The sequence below is a fragment of the Delphinapterus leucas genome, chromosome 1 (genome assembly GCF_059928025.1).
Source record: "Delphinapterus leucas isolate spDelLeu-1000000601 "Yukka" chromosome 1, BTC_Dleu_Yukka2, whole genome shotgun sequence".
Taxonomy (NCBI): domain Eukaryota; kingdom Metazoa; phylum Chordata; class Mammalia; order Artiodactyla; family Monodontidae; genus Delphinapterus; species Delphinapterus leucas.
In genome coordinates this window covers 122,458,768-122,484,985 of record NC_143129.1, presented here as the reverse complement: position 1 = coordinate 122,484,985, position 26,218 = coordinate 122,458,768, and the positions used below count along the sequence as shown (strand labels likewise).

General features: G+C 40.7%; 1 protein-coding gene and 1 non-coding gene across 2 annotated transcripts in view; one reads left to right on the top strand and one right to left on the bottom strand.

The window, feature by feature from the left end:
- GIPC2 (GIPC PDZ domain containing family member 2) overlaps nt 1-26,218 on the top strand; it is a 90,760-nt gene that overhangs the window by 23,479 nt on the left and 41,063 nt on the right. Inside the window, exons 2-3 of the mRNA XM_022581005.2 lie at nt 8,315-8,500; nt 17,757-17,937. Coding sequence (XP_022436713.1) covers nt 8,315-8,500; nt 17,757-17,937 — 367 coding nt within the window. The remainder of the gene's footprint in view (nt 1-8,314; nt 8,501-17,756; nt 17,938-26,218) is intronic.
- Nucleotides 12,826-12,932, bottom strand: LOC115801896 (U6 spliceosomal RNA). Its single transcript, XR_004022254.1, has one exon. It is a non-coding gene; the product is annotated as a U6 spliceosomal RNA (small nuclear RNA).

Sequence of the window (26,218 nt, the reverse complement as noted above, 5' to 3'; positions counted from 1 at the left end):
CTGGGGTGAATAATCATAACCGTGTGATGAGAACTGAAAAATAGCTATTGAAATATAAGTGCAGGGTAAGAATACTGTCATGAGTTAATCTCAACAAAAAAAGTTGAAGGATAATGTAATTTATGGGGGAACATGAAATCCATCCTGGTTATGACATTAAAAAGGAGCAAAATCTAATTTTCAGGAAAAGTAATGCAATTTAAGCTGTCAAGCATAGGTGTAAATATTATTCGAGAAGCACCTGTATTCCAGGAATAATACTAATAATAACCTTTAGAGCTTTTTAGTTTAAAAAGCACTTTTATGTATAGTCTCTTAGAGTTTTAGTAACAGCTGTGTGATGTAGGCCAAGCTTTACTAATGCCAGGATGTACATGAAGACCAAGGAGGTCAAATGACTGAGCTTACTGAGAGCACAGAGTGGGGACTAGATCCAGGTCCCTTACCTCTTAACCCATTGTTTCCTTCTTTCCTTTACTACTATTTTTCTTTCTTTCTCACAACCATTACAAGTATAACATAGCTCCTCTCTAGATATCCATTTTGCTGGTACTGGAAGTAAGGGGAGCTTTACTTTATGCTTGAAATTTTTTTTTTTTTTTTTGCGGTATGCGGGCCTCTCACTGTTGTGGCCTCTCCCGCTGCGGAGCACAGGCTCCGGACGCGCAGGCCCAGCGGCCACGGGTCACCGGCCCAGCCGCTCCGCGGCATGTGGGATCTTCCCGGACCGGGGCACGCAGGAGGAACTCTCAACCACTGCACCACCAGGGAAGCCCAATGCTTGAAATTTTTGATAGGATATGAAATTAGGATAAGAATGCATATCACTTCAGTGCATTAAAGGAAACATGATTCACCATAGACCTCAGAGTTGTCTTTTTTTTTTTTTAAGGATAAAATGAGACAGTAGGTAGAAAGAACTTTTAAACTGTGAATTATGGGGAGTTCCCTGGTGGTCTGGTGGTTAGGATTTGGTGCTTTCACTGCCGTGGCCTGGGTTTAGTCCCTGGTCCAGGAACTGAGGTCCCACAAGCTGTGGAGTGTGGCCAAAAACAAAACAACCCCCCCCTCCCATGAATTATGAAGATACAAAGGATAATGATTCTATCAGTTAGAAATCTGTTAGTTGAAAGCAACAGAAAATTCAACCCACAGTGGGTTGGTGAAATTATTGGCTTGTGTAACTAAACATTCTGGGATAGGGCTGTGTATCAGATAGGATGTTTTCAGCTGCAAGTAGCACAGAGCTAGTTCAACTGCCTAAGACAAATAACTTTCTATTTTACATAAAAGAGACATAGTGGGTTCCAGAGCTGGCTAACAGAGCAACTCACCAACGTCAAGGACCTAGGTTCACTTGAAATCTTTGCGTTCTTGGCGTTGATCTCTTCCTGCGTTGGTAGTAAGGTGGTGGTGGAAGTTTCTAGATCACATACAGGTAAGGGAACATCCAGGGGAAGAGGGGATTGTCTTTTACTGTGTTTGTTTCTTAGGAATGAAAAAATACTTCCCTGAGGCTTCCTGGACATCTTCCTCCCATGTCTTGTTGGCCAGGACCGGGCCACATGCTTACTCCTAAAATCACCACTTCTACCAGTCTAAGCCTTATGCCTGTAACACAGGAGGTGAATCATTTTCCTCCAAAGCACACACGAAGTATAGCTACCTGATATCGGAAGATTGTCTTAGGAGGTGAAAGGGGTGGACAACTTCCAGTGTCCATTACTGACTGTCTTTAGGTGAGGCTGGATCTAGAGGCGCTGCCCTTCTCCATGTGCCAGCTTTGTCCCCAGGGTCAGTCTTCTAATGTTGAAGTGACAGCTGCAGTAGTTAGACTTCACATCAGAGGGACAGAGACACCTCTCTAGGAGCTTCTGTGGAAAAGAAGATTCCTTCCCCAGAAACCCCAACAAATTCTTTCTTGTATGTTATTGGCCTAAGTTGGATTATGAATTAGTCACTAACTGATTTAAACCTAACTACGATTCATTTCTGATGGAACTGAGGATGGGTTACTCCTACCCAAGCTACCATATGGCTTAAAATGAGGAATGAAACTTGAGGGGGAAGGGGAATGGGTACTGTAGATATTGATGTCCAGCACAACAACAAATCTGGCCCCAAAGGGCAATAGCTTTCTCCTTTCATTAAACCACATCTCCTATAAATCATGGTGACAGGCACGCAATAAGACAAATATGACAATAAGTTGAATCCTTACCTGCTAAAAGTTTACAAAGCAGCACATGGTAAGTTCCACAACAAATGTATGAAATTTAATAGGTATATAGAAGGTGAAGGAATAACAGTAGCTTAGGGTGTTACTAGAAAATGTGGTTTAGCTAGACTTTATTGGATGCGGAAGATTTTGACAGATATGACTGGGTTTAGAAGTTGAGTTTAAGCTATGGCATTTTTGGCCGAGGGAATGACATGTATAGTTATATGGAGATGGGAAAAATACAAAGTATAAAATTGTTAAAGACATGGGATTCTAGAACAGAGCTGCCTAATATGGTAGCTGCTAGCCAAATACAGATATTGAGCACTTTAAGTGTCGCTAGTCCAAATTGAGATAAAATGCAAGGGTAAATATACACCAGATCTTAAAAACAACAACAAATGCTGGAGAGGGTGTGGAGATAAGGGAACCCTCTTGCACTGTTGGTGGGAATGTAAACTGATACAGCCACTATGGAGAACAGTATGGAGGTTCCTTAAAAACCTAAAAATAGAACTACCATACGACCCAGCAATCCCACTACTGGGCATATACCCAGAGAAAACCATAATTCAAAAAGACACATGCACCCCAATGTTCATTGCAGCACTGTTTACAATAGCCAGGTCATGGAAGCAACCTAAATGCCCATCGACAGACGAATGGATAAAGAAGATGTGGTACATATATATAATGGAATATTACTCAGCCATAAAAAGGCATGAAATTGGGTCATTTGTAGAGACATGGATGGATCTAGAGACTGTCATACAGAGTGAAGTAAGTCAGAAAAAGAAAAACAAATATCGTATATTAATGCATATATGTGGAACCTAGAAAAACGGTACAGATGAACCGGTTTGCAGGACAGAAATTGAGACACAGATGTAGAGAACAAATGTATGGACACCAAGGGGGGAAAGCGGTGGTGGTGGTGGTGGTGTGCTGAATGGGGCAATTGGGAAAAAAAAGACTTAATAAAAATGCAAACTCTCAATTTCCTTTTAAAAATGATTATATGTTGAAATGATATTTTGGATATATGGGATTATATGAGGAAATTAGATTAGTTTCACCTATATCTTTTGTTAATGTGATTTTTAGAAAATTTAAAATTATGTAGCTTGTGTTACATTTATATTGAGTAGTACTGCTCTAGAAAGTGGAATAGTCATGAGAACTCCATCAATCTTATGAAAATTAACAATGATGGTGGTAAAGCATCAAATATAGATACCCCAGAAGATGTTAAGTATTTCATTTTACAATGAAAAAACATCAGAAAGGTATATCTAATGGATGGATAATTTTCCTTATATGCTACCTTACCCTGAGTTTACTTTCTTTTGATTTAGTTTGTGCACCAGAGTATAAAAAAATGACATTAAGTACTATGTCGTACTACTTTTATCTAGTATATCTTTTCTCTAGTATATCTCTGTAACCAAGTATTTGTTAGAGGAACATTGATTATATAGCCACTTCAGTGTTTCTTTTCTTGTATTGTTTTTTCTTTCTTTTAACACTAAACATTTATTAGCTGTGATAATTGGATGAAGTCATAATTTTCTCATCCACAAAATGAGGTTAATAAAACCTAGTACACAGGTAGGTTTTATTAAACGAGGTAAGTGAATGTGCAGTGACATTCGGATAAAAACTGAGCAGCGCGCTGTGTTAGACATCGTAGGAGAAAGATGACTGAGATCTCGCCTCTCTGAGTGAGGATGACAAATACGTGTTACACCAATTGGAGTTGAAGGCAAGGTGACTCAGACACTCGAATGAGGTGCTAGATTTAAACGTTGTGAGTGAAGTGGAAAGAGTGATTCCACCGGGCAGTCACATTCCTGCAGAGTCTCAATAGACAAGAGCATGGGGGTAGAGTTGGGGGTGGGCGGGCAGGCCTTTTAGGTTTTGGATTGAAGAAAATGTATGAATGGAGGTCGGAAGCTTCATGATATGTATCTGCGGTTCCCTTTTGGTTTAAATATCCAGGACTGTTATATTACAATTGGGTTATGTTGCCCTACTGTACCTCAGTGGAGCGTCTACCATCCTGGGAGTTCCTTGTGTATGAGGACTGGTCCTAGTCATCTTTGTACATCCAGCGTGCAGCACAGAACCTGACAAAAAGCACGTGTTCAATAGATGATTGTGAGTAGATGAATGAGCACGAACTTTGCAGCATTTAGAAAGAAAGCATTTCTTATTTTTCAGTTCAAAATGCAGTATCTACGAGGAGTATTTGAATCTCTAGACTTTATGACATACAGATGTATTTGCTGATGGCTGGGCATTGAGATCGTGTGAGTGATAGGTTTTTATCCTCCCTTGAGGAACTGATCTGAAGTCTCGGAGCTTTAGTTACCTGCTGCTACAGAGGGCTCTTACTCCACCTCCCAGGGACCATTACATTTCTGCCGGTTTTCAACACAACTTTCTGTGGAGCTCTATTCCATGGCTCTACTCCTTCCAGGAAAGAAACCCTGATGCCTTGGCTGCCAACTTCTGGCTGCCCGGAGTGGAACGTTACTCTGCAGGGGAGGAAGCACAGTGGGAAAGGGTTATATCTACAGGAAATCTTACATTTGTTCTGTAGTGAAGCATGTGAAAAGGTTGAAAGAAAGGAAGTAGCTTAGTAGCTAGAAGTTCAGTTTGTGTGGGATTTCCTGTTTGGGGCTTTTTCCCCTACCCTGTTTTATCATCATTATGTTTTAATGTTTTATTTCCTGTCTACTTGGTAAGTTGCTTTTTTATAAATTAATTTTTATTGGAGTATAATTGCTTTACAATGTTGTGTTAGTTTCTACTGTACAGCAAAGTGAATCGGTTATACGTATACATATATATCCCCTCTTTTTTGGATTTCCTTCCCATTTAGGTCACCACAGAGCATTGAGTAGAGTTCCCTGTGCTATACAGTAGGTTCTCATTAGTTATCTATTTTGTACATAGTATCAGTAGTGTATATATGTCAATCCCAGTCTCCCAATTCATCCTCCCCCGCCGCCTTCCCCGTTGGTATCTAAACGTTTGATCTCTACGTCTGTGTCTCTATTTCTGCTTTGCAAATAAGATCATAGGTCTACTTGGTAAGTTGCTTATTAGTGGTGGTTGGGATCCACTATGAGCATCATTAACAGATTTTCACGGGAAAAAACGACAAGGAGAAAACTGTTCTACTCACTTTCCATCTTTTTGAGAAAGGAAGCCAGAAAAGCTGTTTTCTATGCATATACCTCTCCCTGACTAACCATGATTAATGATTTTTGTTAGTGGACTAATTATACCACTGACTTCACAACTGGAATAAGAAATAGGAGCCATTATTGGCTTAAATGACTCGCCGCCCCCCGTGAATAATAAAAATTTAACACCAGTGAGTATTTGCAAAGAGTAACTATAAAGCCGAATATATTATGTCTTCACCGGGATACAAAGGTTAACAACCCTTTGTGTTAAAGGCCCACCAGTTAGAACAGCTCACTACAGACCTGGGTGTAAAGAGGAAAGGGCAGCGGCAGTAGTTCTTCCCTGTAGGCGTTAATTCTTCTGTACCCTTTGGCCTCTTCCTTGTCTTTATCACTAGTACCTTTCATATACCTCTGGGATTTGATAAGGGATTTGCCAACCATGCTGGACCTCTAACTGTAGAGCAGGGAGAGCTGTTCCAATTCAGACTTTTTTTTTTTTTCCTTGCGGTACGCTGGCCTCTCACTATTGTGGCCTCTCCCGTTGTGGAGCACAGGCTCTGGACGCGCAGGCTCAGCGGCCATGGCTCACGGGCCCAGGCGCTCTGCGGCATGTGGGATCTTCCCGGACCGGGGCACGAACCCGTGTCCCCTGCATCGGCAGGCGGACTCTCAACCACTGCACCACCAGGGAAGCCCCAGACATATTTTGATAGGGCTTAAAAAGCCATTTAACAAATAGTAATTGCACAGTTTCTGGGCTTCCAGAGGCTTATGGATGCATTAAAGCTCAAGGTTCCAGGGGAATCAGGAATGGTGTGAAACTCAGGGAGGTTGGGAGAGGGTTGGAAGTGAGGGCTGAAGCAAGTCTCAGGGATGGAGGAAAGGCTGACTATATCTTTGGTAAATGTTACTTGATAACAAAAGGTAAAAATTTTCATTTAGCCATTTTGATATAAAAAACCTGTATTAGGGATTTACCTGGCGGTCCAGTGGTTAGGACTCTGTGCATTCACTGCCGAGGGCCCCTACCACTAAAAGAAAGAAAGTTTTGTTTGGTATGTAGAAGGTACTCAATAAATATTTATTTATTGAACTTAGTCTTTTTTTTTTTAAGATTTAATTTTATTTATTTTTGGCTGCATTGGGTCTTCGTTTCTGCATGCAGGCTTTCTCTAGTTGCGGTGAGCGGGGGCTACTCTTCGTTGCAGTGCGCAGGCTGCTCCTTGCGGTGGCTTCTCTTGTTGAGGAGCACGGGCTCTAGGTGCATGGGCTTCAGTAGTTGTGGCACTCGGGTTTAGTAGTTGTGGCGCACGGGCTTAGTTGCTCTGCGACATGTGAGATCTTCCCGGACCAGGGCTTGAACCCGTGTCCCCTGCATTGGCAGGCGGATTCCTATCCACTGTGCCACCCAGGAAGTCCCGAACTTAATCTTGAAACCAATGGCATGTTCTTAACCCTCCTTCTCCTCTTCCATTTTTTATCTGGGCCTCACAAATTACCCAAATTACAGTTGGCAAACTTAAGAGTAGCATTGCAGATTTTAGTAAAATGAATTGTATTTTTGAAGGAAAATGAGGTCAAATAAAGACTGGGTAAACGTAAGAAGTCCCTTTAAAACCTCCACACAACTTCTTGCCATTTCAATCTTTCTGTTTCTATCATTAAGTGAATTTGATCAAGTTGCATTAGCCTCTCCAGACCTCAGTTCCCCCTTTCTTAAAGCCAAGGGATTGGGACTTCCCTGGTGGCGCAGTGGTTAAGAATCTGCCTGCCAACGCAGGGGACATGGGTTCGAGCCCTGATCCGGGAAGATGCCACATGCCGGGGAGCAACTAAGCCTGTGTGCCCCAGCTACTGAGCCTGTGCTCTAGAGCCTGTGAGCCATGGCTACTGAGCCCACGTGCCACAACTACTGAAGCATGTGTGCCTAGAGCCCATGCTCCGCAACAAGAAGCCACTGCAGTGAGAAGCCCGAGCACCACAACAAAGAGTAGCCCCCACTCGCTGCAACTAGAGAAAGCCCATGTGCAGCAGCGAAGACCCAATGCAGCCAAAAATGAATAAATAGATTTATTTTTTTTAAAAAAAGCCAAGGGATTGGACTAGTCAAGGTCCGTTTTAGACATTTTTGTTTTACTACCTCATTCATTAATTACTTTCTTTTTTTTTTTTTTTTTTTGCGGTACGCGGGCCTCTCACTGCTGTGGCCTCTCCCGTTGTGGAGCACAGGCTCCGGACGCGCAGGCTCAGCGGCCATGGCTCACAGGCCCAGCCGCTCCGCGGCATGTGGGATCTTCCCGGACCAGGGCACGAACCCGTGTCCCATGCATCGGCAGGCGGACTCTCAACCACTGCGCCACCAGGGAAACCCATTAATTACTTTCTTAAGCACAAAAATGCAAAATAAATAAAAACTTCCTCATTTAAAAAAGCAAATTTTCCAAAATAGTCTTGCCTATGTTTTCATTGTGGTGTACATATCATGACCCCACCTTTGGGAACACAACCTTCGATGTCAGCATTGTAAATGGCAAGTAACATAGGAGTGTAAGCCGCTACGAAGTTGGTGAGACCTGAGCTTGAATCCTGGCTCTGACAAGTAATATCTTTGTGACCTTAGACAAATTGCTTACTCTCATTAAGTCTCGATTTTCTTATTGGTAATATAGAGATGATAACGTATTTATAAAGCTATTGTGAGGATTAAATATGATAAGGGATATAAATTGCTTAACACAGAGCTTGGCCTATAGGAAACAGTTCATATCACCTAACGTTAATGATATAACTGCTTACATCATAAATTGAGGACTATTTCACTCAAGTATTAAATAAACTAATGATCAGAATGTTTTCCTGGTGAAAACTGACCTAAAATATTTCTTTCTCTTTGCAGATCTTATATTGCACTTTAAATACACCTAAAGTTGACATGGGAAAACTCTTAGGAGCACAGATAGGTCTTGAAGATTTCATATTTGCCCATGTGAAAGGGATCAAAAAAGAAGTGAATGTGTATAAGTCTGAGGATTCACTTGGTCTCACCATTACAGATAATGGTGCTGGCTATGCTTTTATAAAGGTAAGTCTTAAAAAATAACTGTGTGACTTAACTGAGGGTAACATATAATCTATATTATATGAAAATCTACCAGGTCAAAGAAAGTTTGAAATGATCTTTGGAGTGAGAGCTGACTCGACAGCGATGGATGGATTGGTAATGTTTCCTTTAAAAAATGTTTCAAAGGCACTATTCTTTTTTTTTAAATTAATTTATTTTATTTAATTCATTTTTGCTGGGTTGGGTCTTCTTTGCTGCACGTGGGCTTTCTGTGTTGCAGCGAGCAGGGGCTACTCTTTGCTGCATTGCACGGACCTCTCATTGTGGTGGCTTCTCTGTTGCGGCGAGCGGGGGCTTCAGGAGTTGCCATTTGCAGGCTTAGTTGCTCTGCGGCATGTGGGATCTTCCCGGACCAGGGCTCGAACTGCGTCACCTGCATTGGCAGGCGGATTCTTAACCACTGCACCACCAGGGAAGTCCCAACACCATTCTTTTGTTTACTCTTTCCTTGATTTTTTTTTCCTTCAGATTAAACTTCCTCTAGAATTTAGCATTTACTGAAAGGGAAAGCCTGGCCCTGGTGCCTACTTATCCTCATGGGATCTTGTAGGTCTGTTGCTCGTCAGCATGTGACTTCCATGCTGATTGCCACTGATTTTGTGTTATTTCCAAGAGCACATATTTTTGGCCACCTTATTTTCTTTAAAAAAATGCTCTTCAGTGGGCTTTCCTGGTGGTGCAGTGGTTGAGAGTCTGCCTGCCGATGCAGGGGACACGGGTTCGTGCCCCGGTCTGGGAAGATCCCACATGCCGTGGAGCGGCTAGGTTCGTGAGCCATGGCCGCTAAGCCTGCGTGTCCGGAGCCTGTGCTCTGCAACAGGAGAGGCCACAACAGTGAGAGGCCCGCGTCCTGCAAAAAAAAAAAAAAAAAAATGCTCTTCAAAAATATCTGAACATATACAGTTGACTCTTTAACCACACAGGTTTGAACTGTGTGGGTCCACTCAGATTTTTTTCAATAGTAAATATTACAGTGTAATGCAGTCCAGGGTTGGTTGAATCTATGGATGCGGAATTGTGAATATGGGGAACTGTTCACATGGTGGGATTTTTTTTTTTAATGCTCACAACAGTTCCATTTGGTATCATGTTTTCTTTTTAATTACTTTTTTGTTGAGATGTAACAGATGTACACCTTTAACGAATGTTTACAGATCTGTGTAAACACCACCCAGAGTAAGGGAAATTTCATTTCCCTCACCCAGAAGGCTCCCTTGTGCTCCTTCTCGGTCAGTACCCTTCCCCCTCAAAGGTAGCCACTATTTTGACCTCTATCACCATAGTTTTGCTTGTTCTTGAACTTTATGCAAGTGGAATCACATATTATGTACTCTGCTGTTTCTGGCTTTTGCTCAACATGTCTGTGAGGTTCATCTCTGGGTAGGCACTATTATCAACTGTTACAGATGTAGAAACAGGTTTGGGAGGGTTAAACAGCTTGCCCAGAGTTAATGCAGCTGGACAAATTCAGGATTTGAATCCAAGCGATCTGACTCCAGAGCTGGCAATCCTACCCACTGAGCTTAGAATTAATGGTAAAGTTTCATGCCTTTTTTTGGTCCAGATCCTTGATTTGCTGATGCTTTGTCATCATTGAAAAAAATAGTCTTAGGGAAGTTATCTTCTTAACTGTAAATAGTACTTTAATTAACTTCCCACTTGATAGAATGGCTATTTTTAGCTCTGCAAAAGATATGACTCTGCTGAAGGTTGAGTGGGTGACCAAATGGAAAATCCGTGAGTTGGGAAAGTCATGTGGGATTATCTGGGGAAAGCTCAGGACATGAGGTACATGGAGCAATGCCATTCTAATGTCAGCAGGGAAGGGCTTGGAAGTTTTGCAAGGGAAGGGCTTGGAAGTTTTGCAAACACGCATGGATTTTTTAGATCTTAGCCTCTGATGTCCAGAGCTTGTGTTTCTATTTTTTTATGCCCCTTCAGACATGTGTCTGCCTCAGATTACTAGTCACTAGCCCTGTGGGGACAGAGAACATGGTGTCAAAGAGAAAGTGGAGCCTAAGCCAAACCTCCAACTTACAGTTCAACTTAGAAAAGAAATGAATATCATACTGTGTACAAGGTTGATATGATTTTTTAAAAATTGTGGAGGGCGTGATTTCAGACTTATTGAAAGAGTGTAATAACAAAGAACTCACACGATACCCTTTACTCAAAAAAGTTTTACCATTTGCCACATTTGCTTTATTCTCTTAAACACACATATACATATATGTAATTTTTCCTGAGCCATTGGAAAAAGTGGAGTGCATGTATTATGTCTCTTTATCCAGTAATACTTCAGAATATAGTTTCTAAGAACAAAGATATTCTCTTTAGTATACCTACAGTACAATTATGAAATTCAGAAAACCTAACAGCGATACAATACTGTCAAACTAATCTAATGTCCATATTGCAATTTTATCAGTTGTCCTAGTAATGCATTTTTTTCCTGGAATAAGTCCAATACAGGATCATGTATTTCATTTAGTTATCATGTCTTTTTAGTCATCTTTACTCTTGAATAGTTCCTCAGCCTTTTATAGAATATCCCTCAATTTGGACTTTTCTGATGTCTCTTTATGTTGTGATACCGGTTATTATGCATTTTTGGCAGGAAAATTAGATAAGTGATGTTGTGTCCTTCTCAGTGTATTACCTCAGAAGATGCATTTTATTGGTTTGTCTCACTATTCATGATGTTAATTTTTTCCCTTGTGTAAGGTAGTGGCTGCCAGTCTTATTCACTGCAAAGTTATATTTTCCTTTGTAATTAATAATTTGTGGAGAGATACTTTGAGATTATGTATATATCTTGTTCTCTTAGTTGCACCCCACACACTTAGCATCTATTGATGAGTCTTGCCTGACTCGGTCTTTAATGGTTGCAAAATGGCGGTCTTTCTAATTCCATCATTTCCTATATATATTTTTAAAACGTTCTATTATAATAAAGCACTCCACTTATTTATTATCTATTAGCAATGGACACATGATTTTTAAATTAATTTTTTTTGGAGTATAGTTGATTATACAATGTTGTGTTAGTTTCTGCTGTACAGAAAAATGAATCAGTTATACATATACATAAATCTACTCTCTTTTAGATTCTTTTCCCATGTAGGTCATTACAGAGTATTGAGTAGAGTTCCCTGTGCTATACAGTAGGTCCTTATTAGTTGTCAATTTCTTATTCAGTGGGTCCATTACCATCATTTATTTTGATACTCCAGTTTCCTGAGGTTTGTCCAGCAGGAGTCCTTTTCAGCTGGCTCCTGTATCCTTTTGACCAGCCTCCCATTATTTTATTGAGCAATTCCTTCCTTTCTGGTACAACAAGATGTTCTACGATCATCTTTTATCTTCTTTTCCCCAGGCTTGGAATCAACCATTCTTCAAGGAGCTCTCTTTTTTAGTGAGGATGGGTATTTCAGAATCAAGATCTGAAGCTGGTCGCATGCATTCATTGCTACCTGAGTGTCAGGTCCTTTCAGTTACCACAGAAAGGGTTAGAAAACATGTATTTTAGGAATTATGATTTCATAATTATGCCTCCAATTCTAATCCTGCCCCACAAGGTTCTACCTTGGCTTCCCCACTAAAATATTTGCTCTCAAGATTATTGAAATATTTACTTATTTCCTTAGTTCTACAATATACATAAAATAGTTTCAGAATTGCTGTATTTGTACTCTGAAAAATATATTAAGAGTTCAAGATTTCTATGCATTTTTGTCTTTAAATGTATGTACACAAAGTATTCTCTTCAGGAGTTAACTTGGAATAGGTTCTCACTTGCCCCCCCTTCCCCCACCCCATGATTTTTTTTTGGCGGTATGCGGGCCTCTCACTGTTGTGACTTCTCCCGTTGCGGAGCACAGGCTCCGGACGCGCAGGCTCAACGGCCATGACTCATGGGCCCAGCCGCTCCGCGGCATGTGGGATCTTCCCAGACCCGGGTGCGAGCCCGTGTCCCCTACATCGGCAGGCAGACTCTCAACCGCTGCGCCACCAGGGAAAACCCCCCAACCCCAAGATTTTTATTCATTTGAAATACTGTTGAATCCATTTGCTTCTCTTCAAATTGAGTTTGAGTTTTTCCTCTCATGTTGGTTTAATTTTCTGAGTATGTAAAATGGTTTCAAAAGTTAAAACTACAATAAAAGATGTATTCAGAGATGTCACACCTTCTGTGATCCCCATTTACTCATTTTCCCCACTCCTTAAAGTAATCAATTTTGTTAATTTCTGGCTCACTCTTCCAGTGTTTTTTGCCAAGATAAGCAGAAAAAGTGTAATGTTCCAAGAGTTCGCATGTCATCCTTGTTTGGGGACAATGCTAATCTTCTCTGTATGGTTCCAATTTTAGTGTATGTGCTGCTGAAATGAGTACTTGATATGCTTTTAGCAGTGGCTGCAAGTCAGTGAAGGTTGATGTAAGAGGACAGTGTAGTGGGGATTCAGACAAGGGTGAGGAGGAAGGAGTCCATGATTAGGAAGGCAGTGCAGTGTGGTGTATAGGACCACGGGCTTTAGAATCAGGCCTGCTTTTGGTCTTGCTTCAACCATTTATTTACTTGCTGTGTGACCTTGGACAAGTCATTAAAGTCATTTCTGTGCCTTCTCTCAAATGAAATATTAGCACCTACTTTATAGGATTATTTGGGTATAAACTGATGACACCTCTGAAATGTTTGATAGTACTTATAATTGATAGTTAATACCTTAATAATAGCAACAACAACAAATCATCACATAATTAGGAGATGAGATCGATTGCAGAGAAATGTATTTGCTAGTACCGCATGGTTCTCACCGATAAGCCTCTTCAAGTGGAAAGACAGCAGACTTAAACATTTATAACTTTTGTACCCAAGTCTTAACATTTCCCAGGAAAATGTATATAAATAACTTAATCAGAAAAATCAGAGTATACTTACAACAAACTCTACAAATTCCTAAAATAGTTCAAGACCAGAGTTGGCATACATTTTCTATAAAGGGCCAGGTAGTGAATATTTTAAGCTTCATTAAATTTTAGGATCATACAGTCTTTGTTGCAACTATTCAACTCAACGTTGTAGCACAGAAGTTATATACAATACTTAAACTATGAGCATAGATGTCTTTTAGTAAAATCTTATTTATGGACACTGTAATTTGAATTTTGTATAATTTTCACATGTCACAGATATTCTTTTACCTTTAAAAAAGGTAAAACCGTTCATAACTCATGGGTCGTATAAAAACAAGTGGTAGGCCAGATTTGACCTCCGAACTGTTGTTTCCTTTTCCCTTTAACAGAAGAGAATACTTTTAGATTCAAAATAAAAATAAGGGCTTATACTATGCAATTAAGAAATGAAAACCTAAGTTGATTTAGAATTGAAGTAACTTATAAATAACCACAGAACTGTCATTTTCAGAATATCTTCTTATAGAAATCTGTATAATTTGGGATACTTTTACTTTACTAGAACTAAATGACATTTGAGCATGATCCTTTGAGAAATATGGTACTCGTATATTTCTAATATTTTGATTATTTATCCAGAACTAATAATTGTACAAGATCAAGGGACTCGGGGGGCGGGGGCGGGGGCAGTTCTGGGATGGAAGCTAGGATCTCTGAGAAGAGGCATGTAAAGCAAGAATAGAAGTGGTGATCTGAGAAAAGAGGTAATATTTGAGATCTGGAGGCCATGATATAGATGAAGAACAGCTTTAGTAGAGGTAAGAAAAAGTAAAGTAGGAGGGTGGCGTTTGTAAAAAAAAAAAAAAAAGTTCAAAGGTGATAGGTCACCTTTTTCCAGCTTTATTGAGGTATAGTTGACATATAACATGGTGTAAATTTAAGGTGTACAATGTATTGATTTGATACACTTACGTATCGTAAAATGATTATCAAGGTGATAGATCATCTTGGATAACTACAACCCCAAACTCTGGTCTTGAGTCAGAAGATCTTGAATTATTCATGTGACTTTCTTTCTTTCTTAACCAGACATTTGGGTTAGTTAGATCTGTTTGATTGGGAGTGTTTTGAGGAAAGAGCATGATGTCTCATAATTATACCACCTCTCTTTGAAAACCAGTTTTCTTATTTATTAGCTGTGTTATTTTGGTTAAGCCATGTCATCACTGTGCTTTGATTTCCTCATTCACTAAAGGAATATTAAATATTTCCCCTCCCAGGCTTGTTAGGACTAAATGAAATAGCTATTTACAATTGTTATCTGCATGTTTATTATTATGAACAAGGTTTGAGGACAGTGTTTGGAGGGTCAGCAGCAGAGACTCAGAGTTGCTGACCATGTGGGCAGCGTCGGCTCAAACAACCTCGAGTCAATGCTTAAGACTTTGAGGATGGTGGGATGCTACCCTAGAGTTCTGCTGATTTGTGATGAGAAGATAGAATTTTGTAACTATATGGGATGAATTAATAGAAGTTAATATAATAACAGTCTGAAATATTTGGGAACCTCTAAGTTCAATAATATTGTAAATCCTACCTTCCCAAAAATATTTAATGTTGTCTTCACATTTTGCAGCATCAAGCTCCAAAGCCAGATGAGAGAAAGTTCTAAGTATTTAAGAGAATGATATTAAGTAACTCAGTAAATATAAATATAGAATTAATGCCTCTTTTTTCTTCCTGGTCCTTTGTGCCTGAGTAGCACTTTTAGCAATATTATTAATCTATATCAAGTTATGGTATGATTATTAAAGTATATTAAATTGCAGAAACTTGTTTCAGTTGCTACCTCATTCTTCTATCTATTTAGGAAGCTAAGGCTCAGGTCACCCACAAAATATATCATCAGTGTCTCCCACTTTGCTTCTATATCTGGTTCACCTATGGTGCCTTTCTCCAAGCTTCTTATATTGATTTTCCTCTCTCTTCATCCCAGATTCTTATCCACTGGCCCTGATGATTACATATGCTTTGACTTTTCTCTTGCCCACCTGGATTCTCACCTTGCTACCTGCTGACTTCTGGTAATTGCCTTTTCTCCCTCTCTCTGGGCACCTTTCTTGTGACCTGTGGCTACTCATAGGCTCTGGTGACCCTAGATTTCTGTTACTCTGCCATTTAATTTACTGGTAAGATTCATACATGTCTTTAAAGTCTTTCATTTAGTTTTATATAGTGCTTATTTTTAATAAAATTACAACAGTAAGTCTTAAACTAAAAATATGTGGAACTGAAATTTGTATGGTATAGTTGATCACAGGAAAAAATAGGTTCAGAATGTATCAAGAAACACCTTAGAATAAAAATTAAGAAAGTCAGAGTTATAGATTTTCATATTCTCTAGTGACTTAAGAAAGGTTAGATGACAGAATATTAAGTTTTTTTGCTTTGTTTCTTTAAACTCTAGTCTTTTGTTTAATCTCACTTATGTTTCTATGATAGTTTGGAAACTCCAGTTGTACTGAGTGGTTTGTTACCACTCAGTACAGTGTTTGTTACCCTTGTTTGTTTCTCTAGTTTTTGTGTCAAATATGGACTTACTAAAAAAACATTGTCACTTAGATTATGAAATTTCTGGGTTTTTTCCTTTAAAATTAACTACCTGTAATGACAATAATCTCTGTGTGAATAAGCATTATTGTGTCATTTGCATAAAGCCTGTTAACAGTTATTACAATGAACATATCAGTGTTCTTAAAATTGGGGGGGTAAAAAAGAAACCCACTGTAAGTTTTGGTATATTGTAATACAATTTAAAAATTAAAAATGCCCAACCTTTCTAGGTTAGTCTTCTACAACTTGTTTTTTCTTATGACAGTATTATGGAGATGTTGGGGTACTTGAGATTGGTTTGTCTCTCAACTCGTGGACGCAGTAATCAATCCCCTGCTGCCTCAGAAGATGTTGTTACTCCACCTGGCAAGAGTGGGGAATATACACACTTCCGTTACACAATAGCAGCAGCCCCTAATATTTCCAGCCTGTCATTCTCACAAAGGATTTGTGATGCCCGAGGCAGACTGTGGCCTGCATTTTGCCGTGTTCCTCACCACTGTTGAAGAATTTGTACATCCTCTGTGGGGCTGTTACCTGTGCAGAGTTTTCTAGAGCTTCTGTCCCTAAAATCTTTTCAGAAATTCTTAGGATTATGTTAGGGAGTCTTACACCTCATCTTGAAACTCTGAGCTACTGATATATTGTACATACCTATGATAGAGTTAGGAAAGACCAATTTGATGTTTCTCCTTGGGTCCTAAGTTCTCCTCACCTAAAATATATGAATGAAAAGTGATGGTATAACATCCTTCTCATTGGCTCCACAACTGGTAACCACACCTGTCTCTTAAGTATCAATATTCTTTTTTTTTTTTTTTTGCGGTATGCGGGCCTCTCACTGTTGTGGCCTCTCCCGTTGTGGAGCAGAGGCTCCGGACGCGCAGGCTCAGTGGCCATGGCTCACCGGCCCAGCCACTCCGCAGCATGTGGGATCTTCCCGGACCGGGGCACGAACCCGTGTCCCCTGCATTGGCAGGCGGACTCTCAACCACTGCGCCACCAGGGAAGCCCAAGTATCAATATTCTTAACTACCAATTCTTGTCTTGCATTTGTAACTAAGGTTTAAAAAACTGTAGCTGGTAGAAAAAGCTCAAGCTTTATTCTGATGTAATGGGCCTCATGTTGAAATGATTCAACAATCATTTATGGAGGGGCTTTTCTGTGCAGATGTTGTGCTAGGCACAGGGCAGTGGTGAAGAAGACCATCTCTGTCCCCAAGGATATTACAGTTCAGTAGTGGAGACTGAGAGGTAAATGAACAATTGCAGTATGGTTTGTTGAACTTGGCAAATTCCTTGATCTTCTGATCGAGACATGAGACTCTCATAAAGTTTGTTAAAATTAATTGAGATGGCGAATGTAAAGTATCTAGCTTAGAGCTCAACTTATGTAGCAGAAAGTACTACATGAGAGTGGCACCTTACCTAGTCTTGGAGTGGGCTGGGAGGTGTCAGGAAAAGCTACTCAGAGGAGGTGGTGACTGTGATGGAAGCTGAATTCTGAATGATAAAGGAGAATGGTTGGGAGTAGGATGGTTGTCTTTGTTGTTTGGGCTTCTGTCTTTAACTGAACACTAAACTGCCTTGTTGATGTGTCAGTATATTGTATGTAATGTCTCAAGAGCATGATAAGTAATGTTACACAGTGCTATTTTATATTAAGTATTACCCTTCATTTTCTTTCAGAGAATTAAAGATGGCAGCATAGTTGACTCAGTTAAAACAATCTGTGTGGGGGATCACATTGAAGCCATCAATGGAGAAACTATCCTTGGGTGGCGTCACTTTGATGTTGCTAAGAAGTTAAAGGAATTAAAAAAAGAGGAACTCTTTACCTTGAAGTTAATAGAACCTAAGAAGGCCTTTGGTAAGTCGGTTTGGTGTATCTTTCTCAGGGAAATGAGTACTGTGATATGGTGTCATGTGCTTTTGTATATCAGTTAAGAACATAGGAAGTGATAGATAAGCTCTACTTATAAGGAAAACAACCATTGAAGGAGAAAAAGATTACCTAGAAGGACGTTTTCTTAAAAAGACATTTTGGAGTTATAAAGTGTCATGTATAGTGACTCAATTTGCTCCAAGCTCGAAGAACAGCACCTTGTATTGCGTTCATCTTGCCGAGCTGGGAGATTTTTGACTGAGCTCTCTAAACAGTGGTATCTGTCACTCATGGACCTCAACAGCAAAAATTTTAGTTACACACAGAATTGGTATTTAAAGTAGTTATTTGGTCTGTTTTAAAGACTTCCTTCAATACTTTTCCTCCATTGGCATTTTAAACTTGGCAGCGTGGAATGGTATGAAATTGCTTCTACTTTGGTGTGACATCTGTACTTGCTTGGTTTTAGCCATGGCAGCTGTGTTCCAACTGCTGTTCAAACCCCTAGGGCTATCTCATCTACAGGAAAATGTGCCAGCTTCTCTCTCACTACCCAGAACTATTTTAATAAGCCAAATGATGGCCTAGTGTTCATCAGTGTTAAAATGCCTTCAGCAGAATCATTCTCAGCCAGCCCTTGCTCATCTGTGACTCCACCACCTTATGTTCTTTCCTTTGCTCACATAACATAAATATTCCTTATAGTTTGTCTCTAATGGCTTTTCTCAGGGCAGTTAATGACAATGATGAGTGAATGCAGTGGGTCTGGGCAATTACATTTCCCCACCCTAAGCAAGTAAGGGGCAGATCCTAGCCATACGAAATTGAAACACTTTCTCTGCTTCCGAGCGATTCTGTGCCATTTAATAGAAATGCAGTGTAGGTGGTATTGCTTGTGGGTGACAGAGTTCCAAGAAGATGTAAGAAAAGGATGCCTTATGCCAGTAGTGCTCCTGGAGGGACCATTCTAGGAACCACTGCCGCAGATACCGTGGTTCTGCATGGTACATCACAGCATCTGAGCTCACTTCCCACAGAGGAAGGTGGGCCATCACGCAGAGTTCTATCCAGCAGCCCCTTTTGAAATGGCTTTATTTGGTAACCAACTTCCCAGGTATCACAGCATATAAACTGATAGGGTGTAGGCAGTTTGAGATAAACAGTATCTGATTTAGACTCTTTGTAAATCAAAATTATTCTCTTAGTACAGCTCAAGAAATATAATTTCTTTCTACATTTACTTCTACCATAGAATCTGTTTTCCAGAGTCGATCTCTTCCTGTTTTTCCTTGTCTGCATATAAATTGTGTGGTCCCTGTGATTTTTTGTAGAAAGTTGCTGGTACACCTTAACTTGGATGTTAGGTTGGTAATAGTCTTGGATGTTACAGAGGTCATTGTATTTATCTATTATTGCTCCATGATTAGATTGTTTTCCTTCAATATTTGAGATACATGTACGGACGGTTGGTGTACTTCACTGCCTTATGTGTCTGTGATGGCTGAACCTGCTCTTTTGCTTCATATGAATTCCATGGACAAATTTGAAAAGGATTTTCCTAATGGGGGTATATTATTTCAGGCAGCTCACATTCTGGTGGTATGAGTTAGGATACCTGGAGATTGATTTTGGGGCAGTGACAAGTTTTTATTTTCCATGGTTTCAATGGCAGCTTAACTCAATGTAACACCTGCTGGTCTATATGCATTTTTCACTCTGTAGATCAAGGTTTGCCTCTGGGCCCTAGCCCGGGGATTTCTCTTAGAAGTAGGCCTTGCTTCTCTTCCCACCCTTCAGCCCTTAATTTTGGTGCCTATCTTTTTGACTCTAGGATAAAGGCAATGCTAGCTTGTTCCTTACCCTGCGGCCTTATTCCAGCACTTAGCTCTTTTGCCAGGGAGGGAATATATATCAGGAGGTACTTGGGGGACCGGTCTTGGCCCCATTCTCTCCATCCCAATCTTATCTTTTGCTATGTTTCCTTCCTTCCTGTGTTTTTCTAGCATTTTCATTGATTCATTGATTCAAATTTAAAGTCCTTCATGATCTGACTCTGTCATCATGGATTCCTACCAGGAGAAAGGGCCAGTCTACATGAGGCAGAATTCTCTTCTTTGCATTCAGATAGCTTCAGCCAAGATAGCCTAAGTCATTTCTTGGACTTAACCAAAAGCTGTCAGAAGTAGCCACACACTCCAGTATCTTGAGATTTTCCTATCAGCTTCCCAAAGATTTAGCCTGGGGAGGCATGTGGACTGTGTCCCAAAATATAGGAGGGAATAATGTAGTTGGCTGCTTTGTGCTGGCATAGCAGGTATGATGAACACAACTTCTTAACCACTGATGAGGGAATCCATACTGCCTGTTTTATTTCCATATTTTACATCCACCACTATCCACACTCCACTTCTAGGGGCCACTATATGTGTCAAGATTCTTTGAGAGCTACAGAATAAGCACTATCTAATTTAAGGAAAAGACATTTTTGGGAAAGACTATCAAGTAGGTCTCAGAAACAAAGAAAGTTCAATCAAGTCTTGGAAAGGTAGGAACTGAGGCTGTTTCAGGGATGTGTGAACAAGGAACTCTTCATGGTACTGGCTTAATTGACTCCCTCCAGTTATTTCCTGTCTTCATGTTACCCCACTTAGGATTCAAATTCCTGGGAGGGGGGTACTTATTAGGTCGTGTGTCTGTCTTGATAGTGGGGAAGGCAGACTACGTAATTGACAGGCCCACCAAAATCACACAGAACAGTGAAGGGGAGGAAGTTTCCTTTTGGGTAGGAAAAGGCAGATGTCCATTTAACCATTTCTCTAAGCTTTTACATCTTGTTCTTTAGGTAGAGAAGTGTTTGTTTTCTCTTGACTTTGAATCTGACTCTATCCATGCATGATGCTGTCAGTCTGGTGTATCAGAATGAGTCTGGAGGGAGGAGGGTATTGTCAACTGGCTTTGGGTGTCTAGTCTTAAGGATTTTATTATTCTACTAAGTTTTGGGTGCTATATAGATGGCTGTTTGGCAGTGGGCTATCTGGAGACCATGACAGTATCTAACTTTCTTTCAGGGAAAGGCTAAAGCCATATTCTTCTTGGTGCTGGCTGCCAAATTTGGAAGGGATCTCACTCCATAGATTGGGACTACACTCCTTGAAGGTCCTTCATTTATGTATCCCACAAATAATCTGAGAATTTGCTGTGTTCCAGGTACTCTGCTATGCCTAGCAGATACTAAGAAAAAAAGACTAAGTTATATCTCCTGCCTCTTGAGAAGCTCACAGTCTAGTAGGAAGCTGTTATGGACTGAATTGTGTCCCCCTAAAATTTGTATGTTGAAGTCCTAATCTCCAGTACCTCAACATGTGACAATATTTGGAGATAGGATCTTCAAAGAGGTAACTAAGTTAAAATGAGGTCATTAGGGTGGCCCCCTGGTCCAATATGACTGATGTATTTACAAGAAGAGAAAAATTGGACATGGAGACATGTAGAAGGCGAATGCCTTGTGAACATGAAGACAGCCAACTGCAAGCCAAGGAGAGAGGCCTCAGAAGAAAGTAACCCTGGTAACAGACGTCTAGCCCCCATAGCTGTAGGAAAATAAGTTTTTGTTGTTTAAGGCATGTGGTCCTTTGTTATGGCAGCCCCAGGAAACTAATACAGAGGCCAAGAAGCAAAAAAAGAAAATATAGTGCAAGTTCTTTGACTATGGCAGTAGATCTTGGACTTCCTGACAATATAGAAGGTATAGGTTGGGTGTCTTAGCAGTCCTTTGGCCTTGGGCAGATGGCAAGAACTTACCAATATGTTTTCATTCAATGAATATTTGAGTAATTAGTATATACTGGTCTTAGGGTGCTAGTTGCTGGGATAAGAGTCACTGTTCACCAAGAAACTACTGTGTCCCATCACCATACTACATACTTGGTATTCCATAAATAAGATCCAGTTCTTGCCTTCAAGAACTGCATGTCTAGGGACTTCCCTGGTGGCACAGTGGTTAAGAGTCCGCCTGCCAGTGCAGGGGACACGGGTTCAATCCCTGGTCCGGGAAGATCCCACATGCCGCGGAGCAACTAAGCCTGTGTGCCACAACTACTGAGCTTGCCCTCTAGAGCCTGCAAGCCACAACTACTGAAGCCCGCGTGCCACAACTACTGAGGCCCATGCTCTGCAGCAAGAGAAGCCACCACAATGAGAAGCCTGCACACCGCAACGAAGAGTAGCCCCCGCTCGCTGCAACTAGAGAAAGCCCGCGCAGCAACAAAGACCCAACACAGCCAAAAAAAAAAAAAAAGAAGAAAAGAAAAAAAAACAAAACTCATGTCTAGTGAGAAGAGATGGATATGAAAAAATTTCAATAAAGGGTGTTAGAGGTGATAGAATGTACTGGAGGTCTAAAAGTGGGATACATCAAACCAACCAAGGAGTTTAGGAAAAGCTTCCTGGAGAAGGAGTTTGAGCTGAATCCTAAGAGGCTTACTCAAGGAACGAATCAGGGAAGGTTGTCCTAGGGAGTAGGAATAAAATAAAGGTGCAGAAGCATGAAGCAGTATCATATATCTTAGAATATGATGTATGTGGGTGTGATTGGAATAGAGGTTATAGGTTGTGGTGTGGCAAGAGACAAAGCCCAAGAGTCAGTGGGCACCAAATTATCAAGGGCCTTATGTATATAGATAAAGAGTGGACAGTGGAGAACCACTGAAGGGGTTTAGGCAGGGGAGAAGCATAATGAGACCTGGATTTTAGAGAGGTATTTTGGAGACCATGTCAGAGAGGTAGGGTATGAGTAAAAGGTCAGGAAGTCAATAAAGACTCTATTGTGTTGAGGAGAAGCAAGATGAAATCCGGAGACAGTGCCAGTAGGCACGGAGATAAGAAATGGTTCTGAGGATTAGATGGTGGTGTGCTGGAGCCATTAGTGCCCATCTCTTTTCAATTCCATGTTCAGTGGCATCAAGTCGGTTGCTTGAAATTGGCTCTGGTGTGGTATTTGCGTCACAGAAATAGAGAAGTGCTGCAAGTCAGGGCTTTTTTTTTTTTTTTTTAACCTGGAAAGGTGACTGTTAAACATTTACCTGCATACCACTGAATGTTAAGAAGGTAAAACTGGTAACGCATTGGATGTTGAGGTGTAGGAAAAGAAGTTGCAAATGATGATCCACAGATTTGTGGATTGTGTGTGGTGCTATTCCTTGAGAAGAGGAAAACTGGAAAAGAAAGATTTGGGTGAGGAGACAGGGAAGAGAGATTGTACTTACAGTACAATTTTGGGCCTTAAGAGTTTGAGATCTGTGGGACAGTTCAGTTGGAAATACGTTAGATGTAGATGGGCATTTAGAATTGGGGCCTAGGGAATGGGATTTCTGAGTAACTTGAAGCCATGGAAGTAGATCAAGTCACTCAGAGTAATAAGAGAAAAAGGCCAAAAACAGAGCCCTGGGAGAACCCCAGCATTCAAGGGATAGAAAGAGAAGGAGTCCGCACAGTGAGGAATGGTTGGACTTGGAAGAGCCAGCTTCTGGGTGGCCTTTACCCAAGCACTCAAGGAACAAGTCACTTGTCCCAAGAGCAGATGCGCCATCGCAGCTTTCCTAAGTTGGCTACGGGACTCTGAGGGAGGAATAAACGCTATTATAAAACATACCCTCAGAATCTCCTCTGCTGGTTTAAATGGCTGTTTTTCAGCCAGTAGGTCTCAACTAGTGTGTTTGGAGCACAAAGTAGAATAGAACTGAAAATTTCATAGTGCTTTGTGCCTAGTAAGGGTAAGCATTGTTTCAGTTTCAATGTTTCCGTGTATGCATATGGGTGTCTCAGATATATAATATATGTCATGATATAATGTATTATATATATTTATCACTGTGTCACAGCAAAAAAAACACAGAAAACAAAAACCAGAAACATTTGAAAGCGACTGGTTTAAATGACCCCCTTGTTGAAAACTTGTAATTTAATGGGAAATCTTATTCATACCTAACATGGTTTCTCCTGGTCAGCTGCATTCCAATCCGAATTTTCCATCTTCTAGCCATGAGTTGATGGCAGCCTTCCCAGTTCTTATCAAGTATCGGCTGGAATGTCTCTAGTGGTGATTTTTTTAGGGCATGGCTCACTTCCTTTTCTCTTTAGCCAGTGAAAAGGAACATGTCTCCACAATGAGCTCAACCCTTCAGAGTTTGCCCTGTAAACCTAGATTTTCCCAGGGCTGTGAAAATTCATTCTTCCATTTAACTGGCTGAAGGATCAGACTAGTTCAACTGGTTTGTTTTCTTACGAGGCCTTTTAATTATTAAATGTTATGAGGCCTTGATTCAGTTTTGTTTAGATGAGTCTCTACTTAACTTATCCTGGAGAATTTCTTTAATTTGTAATTGTTCCACTTTATGGAAAGAGGTTTGTGGAAGGAGGTATGAAATGTATCAGTAAAGTGTTTTGAAAACAGAAAGGGAGTTGAAAGAATGTTGGCCTCCTAAAGCATCGATAGTCTTTGTTTTGGGGTTAGATTTTGTTACAGATCTCTGGGCTATGTCTTCTTTTAGAGACCTCATTTCTGTGCTATGTGCCCATCAGAATAGGATGTTCAGTATGTGAAGTACGTCCGATTCCCTTGAGTCATTCACAGCTGGAAAACTTGTACCTCATCTTCGTGATTCAGCTTAACTGATGTGCTCATTTTCAAAGACTAAGTCTATTTGCTATTAAGAGAAACTTTGGCTTTTAAGTATTATGACTTCTTAGATAGACACTTCAAACATTTAAAAAATACTCTCTACTATTCATGCTATTTCGAGTGAACATTTTTCAAGCAACAGTGCTTTTGGTACTTTTTTTTTGTTTCTTAATTAATTAATTAATTATTTTTGGCTGCGTTGGGTCTTCGTTACTGCGCCTGGGCTTTCTCTAGTTGCGGCGAGCGGGGGCTACTCTTTGTTGCGGTGCACGGGCTTCTCATTGCGGTGGCTTCCCTTGTTGTGGAGCATGGGCTCTAGGCTCTTGGGCTTCAATAGTTGTGGCGCACAGGCTCTAGAGCACAGGCTCAATAGCTGTGGCGCACGGGCTTAGTTGCTCCGCGGCATGTGGGATCTTCGCGGACCAGGGTTTGAACTCGTGTCCCCTGCATTGGCAGGTGGATTCTTAACCACTGTGCCACCAGGGAAGTCCGGTACTTTTATATATACTGAATTCTACTAAATATCCTGTGGAATATGAAAAAAGTTACAAAAGGGACAACAAAGTGTTAAGTAGTTAAGTATGTAGACTCTGCCACATATGGGCTGTGTGTTAATGTGACATTGGGTGAATTAACCTTTCTGTGCTTTGGTTTCCTCACACAAAAAGTAAAGATAATAATATCGACCACATTGGGCCGTTGTGAGGATTAAATGATTAAACACAAAAACAATCAGAACAGTCCCTGGTGCATATAAGTCTACGGTGGAATTTAGCTGCTATTATTACTACTGATACTATCTTGAAGGTGTAGCCCTTTCTTTAAGGAGTAATTTTAGAAACAGGATGAACCCCACATGAAGCAAGACAAACAATGTGGGTGAGTTGGTGATTAGCAAATATTTGTTGAGAACTCTGGCACTCTTCCGGATCCTGGAAAGACAGATGGTAAATCACATCTCATATCAAATAATGAACTATATCAGTATGTCATTGTCACAGCTGCCGTTCACCTTTCTAAGTACTTTCTAAGTCGGAAATAATTTAATCCTTACAGCCATTCTAAAAGTTAAGCAATCTGTCCAAGATTTTAGAGTTAGCTAGTGACCGCGGGAGGTAGGCTTCTAACCCCTGCAGTGAGCCTCCAGAGCCAGCCCCTAACAGCTGTTATGGATGAGTCAGCGTGTTTACTGTCCTCAAGGAGCTTGCAATTTACATAAGGAGGCAGATATATTAAGAATCAGGTAGTTTGGGCTTCCCTGGTGGCGCAGTGGTTGACAGTTCACCTGCCGATGCAGGGGACACGGGTTCGTGCCCCGGTCCGGGAAGATCCCACGGCCTAGCCGCTGAGCCTGTGCATCTGGAGCCTGTGCTCCGCAACGGGAGAGGCCACAACAGTGAGAGGCCCGCGAACCCACCGCCCCCCCCCACCAAAAAAAAGAATCAGGTAGTTTATCAATAGCCGTAATAGCTACCATTTAAAGCAATTGCTTATTAGAAGCAATATGGTATAATGGTTAAAGGCATAGATTCTGGGCCACACTGCTTGGGTTGAATTCCTACCTCTGCTGCTTACTTCCTATGTGAT